This window comes from Prenolepis imparis, unplaced genomic scaffold (assembly GCF_030444845.1).
Source record: "Prenolepis imparis isolate NDT839.2.m4 unplaced genomic scaffold, iyPreImpa1.0 SCAF_29, whole genome shotgun sequence".
Lineage (NCBI taxonomy): Eukaryota > Metazoa > Arthropoda > Insecta > Hymenoptera > Formicidae > Prenolepis > Prenolepis imparis.
In genome coordinates this window covers 143,818-150,279 of record NW_028141187.1, presented here as the reverse complement: position 1 = coordinate 150,279, position 6,462 = coordinate 143,818, and the positions used below count along the sequence as shown (strand labels likewise).

The window sequence follows — 6,462 nt, the reverse complement described above, 5'->3', positions numbered from 1 at the left end:
CAAGGTCACCATGGGCCTCGTCCGATCCGCCGTGTCAGTGATGGACATTAGGTGGAGGAAATTTGAGACCAATCACGAGAAGCTAATAACGGACTTCGGGGACACTCTCGTTGAGAGCGCCTACCTCACAGACGATGTCGCGAGTGCTGTAGAGGTAGACTACCTCCGGCAGCGTGCCCGTCTGCTGGACGCGGAGCAGGCTCTCCTCCTGGCTGCGGAGGGGTCTAAGAAGGAGCGAGCGGGGCCCACGCCGTCGACGTCGCGGTATGCTCTCCCCCGGATTCAGCTGCCGCAGTTTTCGGGCAAATTTGAGGACTGGCCGGCTTTCCGAGACCTCTTCAGCTCTCTCGTGAGCAATGAATCCTATTTTTGGCGTCGGCGGAATTCAGACGGGATTCTCCCGGGGCCGCCTCGTCGTCGCGCTGTCCTCGCGTACGAGGCAATTCTCGTGCAGTATCTCCGCTCTCGTGTTGCCGCGCCTGTCAATGTACAGCGGCACGGCGGGCGGGAGCGCGTGTTCGTGGCCCCACGTGCGAGGACTTGAGCTGGCCGACCCCGAGTACTTCCGTCGGGACCCGGTGGAGCTCCTCCTCGGCGCGAACGCGTACGCTGACATCGTCCTCCACGATCTACGGCGGGGAAGACCCATGGAGCCGATCGCGCAGCAGACGCGCCTCGGCTGGATCATCCTGGGGCCCGCCGGAATCAACAGTCACGCCGTGTCATCCGTGACCTCGCTTCAGTGCACTACGACGGATGAACTGCCTGCCCTCGTGCGCCGCTTCTGGGAGTGGGAAGAAATGCCCCGCGGCCCCATGCCGCTTACCATCGAGGAGAGAGAGTGCGAGGAGTACTTCTCTCGAACGCACCAGCGTCTCTCCGACGGTCGATACGCAGTACGCCTGCCGCTTCGACGAGAGCCACCGGACCTGACTGCCACGCGCCGCGCTGCCTTCCGGATGCTCGCCACTATGGGGCGTCGGCTAGAGCGTGACCCGGCGCTTCGAGACCTGTATCGGACCTTCATGAGCGACTACCACGCCCTAGGTCATATGTCGCCCGTCGACGCTGCGCCTGCTGAGCGCTGCTGCTACCTGCCGCATCACGGGTGCTCCGAGGGTCCGGTATCAACGCCAAGCTCAGAGTCGTGTTCAACGGCTCTTCTCGCACCTCCGAGGGACTCGCTCTAAACGATTTCTTGCACACAGGACCTAATCTTCTGCCACCTCTCGCCGACGTGCTCCTGCGCTGGCGCTGCCATCGCTACGTCTTCACCGCCGACGTGGAGAAGATGTTCCGCCAGATCCTAGTTCATCCGGCGGATCGGGACATGCAGCGCATCCTGTGGGCAGAGGACAACGACGTAAAGACCTTTCAGCTCAATACCGTCACGTACGGGCTGGCGTGCGCTCCGTACTTGGCGATTCGAGTGCTACGCCAGCTCGCCTGCGACGAGACTCGGCGATTTCCCCGAGGTTCCGCCGCCCTCCAGCGGGATGTTTATATGGACGACATCCTTACCGGCGCCGAGGACTTGGAATCTGTTCGCCTCCTGCAGACACAGATCCGCCCTCTGCATGGCGGGCGGGTTCCCTTTGCGGAAGTGGGCCGCTAACCACGGGGCAATCCTTGCAAGCGTCCCGCTCGAGCACCAGCTTCGACCTGCTGTGGACGCCACGTTGCCGACCGACGCCTGCTCCGTGCTGGGTTTGAAATGGACGCCCATGCGCGACGACTTCTCTCTCGTCGTCGGAAGATCGGCGGGAGTCCCTCCTACGAAGCGGGTTGTACTCTCTCAAACCGCTCGTCTGTTCGATCCCCTCGGCTGGTTGGCCCCCATCGTCGTACGGGCAAAACTGCTGATCCAAACCACCTGGTTGGAGCAGCTAGATTGGGACGCTCCTCTGCCATCGGGACATGCCGCAGCCTGGGCGAGGTTCGAGGAGGAGCTCCCTGTTTTGGAGAAGGTACGAATACCGCGCTGGTATCGTTGCGACGCAGCTCCTTGTGGCGTCGAGATCCATGGCTTCGCTGATGCCTCGGAGAGGGCTTACGCCGCCGTGGTGTACCTTCGGACGATCAGCGACGGAGAGCCTTACCTCTCGCTGGTGCAGGCTAAGACGAAGGTCGCGCCGCTGAAGAGGGTGTCTCTACCCAGACTGGAGCTCTGCGCAGCGGCCTTACTGGCGAAACTGGTCGAGCACGTCCGAACTACGCTCGACCTGGCTGGATCCCCCACCTTCCTGTGGACGGACTCGACGGTCGTGCTCGCCTGGGTTAGAGGTCACCCTGCGAAATGGACTACCTTCGTGGCTAATCGTGTGGCAGAAATACAACGGTCCTGTGAAGAGTTTAGATGGAGACACGTACCTGGGCGCGATAATCCGGCGGACTGTGCGTCCCGGGGCGTGTCCCCGAGCGATCTGCTGGAGCATCCGCTATGGTGGACGGGGCCCAAGTTCTTGACCCAGGACCCTTCCGCTTGGCCTCCGCCTCCAGACGGCTGCGATCTCCCGGACCTACCGGAGCAGCGCCCCCCCGGTGTCTGGCCGCCGCAAGCGCTCGGGAGCCTGAGGAGCTCGCCCGCTTTTCGTCGCTGCGCCGGCTGCTGCGCGTCACCGCCTGGATATTGCGCTGTCGAAAGAGATCTCTGCGACGTCCGCCTTCGCCGCCGGACCTGAGCTCGGGGGAACTGAACGAGGCCGTGGCTGTTAGTGGTCCAGTCACTGGCCTACGCCGTGGAGCTGGAGGACGTCTCCTCCGGACGGTCTGTTTCAAAACACAGCCCCCTCCGCAAGCTCACGCCGATACTAGGCAACCAGGGGATCCTGAGAGTGGGAGGGCGGTTAAAGCATTCGTTATTGAATGACGACCAGCGACACCCGATCATCTTGCCGCCGGAGTCGCATTTGACTCGACTTACCATCGACGACAGCCACCGTCGCACGCTTCACGGAGGAACCCAGGCTACGCTGACCCACCTGCGACAGCGCTTCTGGCTCCCGCGAGGCCGCCAACTGGTGCGGCGATACATTCATCGGTGCCTGCAGTGTGTTCGATGGCGGGCGGCCTCCCCTCAGCCGCTGATGGGAAACCTGCCGAGAGCGAGGATCACGCCTAGCCGGCCGTTCCAACACACAGGAGTGGACTTCGCGGGACCAATCTGGCTCCGAACGACGAAGGGCCGCGGACATAAAGCCTACAAGGCTTTTCTCTGCGTCTTTGTCTGTTTCAGCTCCCGCGCCGTTCACTTGGAGGTCGTAAGCGACTACTCGGCCGACGCCTTCCTCGCCGCCTTCCGACGCTTCGTCTCCCGACGAGGTCTGTGCCAGGTTGTTTACTCCGACCGGGGTACGAATTTCGTGGGGGCTGACACGCAACTCAAGGACCTATTCGACCAGGCGAGCCGTGAGCGCCACCGAATCGTCGGGTGCTTAGCCGATGACGGAGTCCAGTGGCGCTTTAACCCCCGGCGGCGCCTCACTTCGGGGGCTTGTGGGAAGCGGCGGTGAGAGCGCTTAAGCACCACCTGAGACGAGTCATAGGCGGTGAGAGCGCTTAAGCACCACCTGAGACGAGTCATAGGCGAGACCCGGTTGACCTTCGAGGAAATGGCCACTTTCCTCGCTGAGACCGAGGCCTGTCTCAACTCTCGCCCGCTCCAGGCTCTGACGGACGATCCGGAGGATCTCGACGCCCTGACCCCCGGTCACTTCCTGATCGGGGCGCCGCTCAACGCGGTTCCGGAGCCGACACTCATCGACGTGCCTGAGAACCGACTCAGCCGCTGGCGGCTCCTCCAGCAGATGCGGGACCACTTTTGGCATAGGTGGTCCCGCGAGTATCTCCAGACCCTCTCCCCACGGCCCAAGTGGTGGTCGATAAGCGGGAATCCGCGCGAGGGCCAGCTGTGCCTGATCAAAAGCGAGACCACGCCGCCGTGCCGCTGGCCCCTCGCGCGGATAGTGCGCCTCCACCCTGGAGACGATGGCCATGTGCGTGTGGTGGACGTCCGGACCTCCGCCGGTGAACGGTCCCGTCCGGTGGTTAAATTAGTACCCCTGCCGACAGCGGACGCTGCGGAACCGGGGACGCCCGAATAGATCGCGCGTTCAAGCTCCACTCGTGTCTCGTGTAAATCCGACCTGTAAATTATGTGTATTTGTGCGATTCCTGTATGAAACTCGGTAAAACGGCTGTAAAATAGTGTGCTCTTACCTCCGTTGTTTGTCGCCACGATGGCCATGCCCTTGAGAGCGGGAGTCGCGGGATCAATCGTCGACCACCTGTCGACGAGGCGAGCGGGATGTCGCGAATTCATTCGCGAGAATTAGTCGGCGTGATAAATGAGAGTGTCGCGCGGCCCGTCCCGCGCGCCTGTCACTCTCTCCCGCGATTTCGCGCGTTTGTCGTTCTCTCTCTCGCGCTCCCGCGCGCCGGTCGCGCTCTCACTCGCGCTCCCGCGCTCTCGTTTCAGTGCGCTTCGATCAGCTGTGCGCGTTTACGTCACCGCGCTCGTTCGAACACTCGCTCGCCTGGGCAAACAGGCGCGGAAAACAATAAACAGCTTTGTCCCCCGACTTTCGAGACGATCCGTTAATGTATTGTTACAAGAACAAAATCATTGGTCTCTTAACGGGAGAACCTTCTCGAAGGTCGAAGGGATACAGCCGCCTGCGGTGACTCCGCATTCCTGTTTGCCGACTCGTCTCGAGACCGTTCGCGCTCGCAGATCGCTGTCGATTAGTTTTCTTTTCGCGCCGTCGCCGAACTATAAGCTGCTCTCGCGCACGTTGCACTTGCAATTGCCGAACCCGCCGACTTGTATTGTTTAGAACACTTGTTTGTCATACTGGACACGAAAAATACACTGCAATACGGACACTTTGATTATTGAAGTTTCTCTGCCTCCGACCTTTTCCAATCTCGCTCGTGTACCGCTCTATCTACGCGAATCGCGCGCCAATACAGCACAGTCTATAAAAGGTGTAAGGCGAATCAAAGGGTTGGATTTAGGCAAAAGCTCTCTATTAGAAATTATACGAATCTCGTTCGAAAACCATGCTTGTTGTACAATTCGTAAAATTACGACTCTTCTCGATTTCCATGGGTGTTATGGGATGTTTAATCAGTGTTGATTGTGATTCTCTACGGAGACAACGAATAAATCTGCGACAAATAGAAGTAATTCGTAATAATTTCATGAGTGAAGAGTACTTATCCAACAATTCCCAGTATAAAGGTTGATGGGTGACGGCAATCATGACTTGTCTGGATCGTTCTTCCAAACCAGTTTCCGGTAACTCTTTACATTTGAAAGAAGGCCAAGATGATGGAGACTCAGAAAGCCAATTTGGTCCTTTCCACCACAGATCAAATTTAATTAATTGATCTGGCCTTAAACCACGAGATGCACAATCCGCAGGATTTTCTTTCCCAGGAACAAAATGCCAAGATCCATGAGGTAATAATTCTTGTATAGTAGATACACGATTACGAACAAAATCTTTCCATTTGGTTGGATGAGCCGAAATCCAAGAAAGAGTTACAGATGAATCAGACCAACAAAACACCGGTACGTAAGAAAGTGCTAGTGCTTTTAAAGTATGTACAGTTAATCGCGCTAATAACAAAGCCGCAACAAGTTCAAGACGTGGAATCGTAAGCCGTTTAATTGGTGCAACCTTTGTCTTAGAACAAATCAGTTGAGTAGATATTTTACCATCGTTACTGGAAATTCTTATATAAATCACAGCTGTCATGGCTAATTCTGATGCATCTGAAAATCCATGAATTTCAACAGAAGTATTGGAATGAACATAACCAAACCATCTAGGAATTGCTAATTGTTCTAGATGCTGAAGTTGTTTTCGAAAATTCTCCCAACGATATTGCATGTCTTGAGAAAGAGGTTCATCCCATTCAATCTTTCTTAACCAGAGTTCTTGAAGAAAGATTTTGGCTGTTATAAGAATAGGTGCGATAAGTCCTAATGGATCATATAATTTTGCGATTTCAGAAGAAATTATCCTTTTAGTATATTTTGTAGTAGATGTTGGTAAAGCTGAGAAATGAAACGTGTCCGAGTCGGGTCTCCAAATAAGACCTAATATCTTGCAAAGTGTACATTCAATTTCCACAGCAGATGACGATTCTTCACATTCTTCACCCGACATCGACATTGGCAGAATCTCTCTACAATTACTACTCCATTTCTGCAAAGGAAATCCACCCGCTGCACATAATTGAATAAGTTGATTGACAATCTCTTTAACTTCCGAAATTGAATCCGCTCCTCCAAAGATATCAACATATCTTCCCTTTGTCAAAGGAATAACAGCCTTAGGAAAATGATGACCTTCGTCGGTTACTAATTGTTGTAATGCTCGTAATGCAAGAAACGGAGCACAGACAAGTCCATAAGTTACAGTTGTGAGTCTAAAAGCTACCAGTTGATTTTCA

General features: G+C 56.0%; 1 protein-coding gene across 1 annotated transcript; it reads left to right on the top strand.

Annotated features, from left to right (window-relative positions):
• Positions 1-1,496: 1,496 nt before the first annotated feature.
• LOC145946927 (uncharacterized) lies at positions 1,497-2,681 on the top strand. Its single transcript, XM_083056681.1, has one exon. It carries the CDS (start codon positions 1,497-1,499, stop codon positions 2,679-2,681), a length of 1,185 nt encoding a protein of 394 aa, XP_082912807.1.
• The last annotated feature ends 3,781 nt before the right edge of the window (positions 2,682-6,462 follow it).

Bases quoted from the DNA above. Each gene is read 5' to 3' on its own strand.
- LOC145946927 (XM_083056681.1), top strand. From the start codon at position 1,497: ATGTTTATATGGACGACATCCTTACCGGCGCCGAGGACTTGGAATCTG.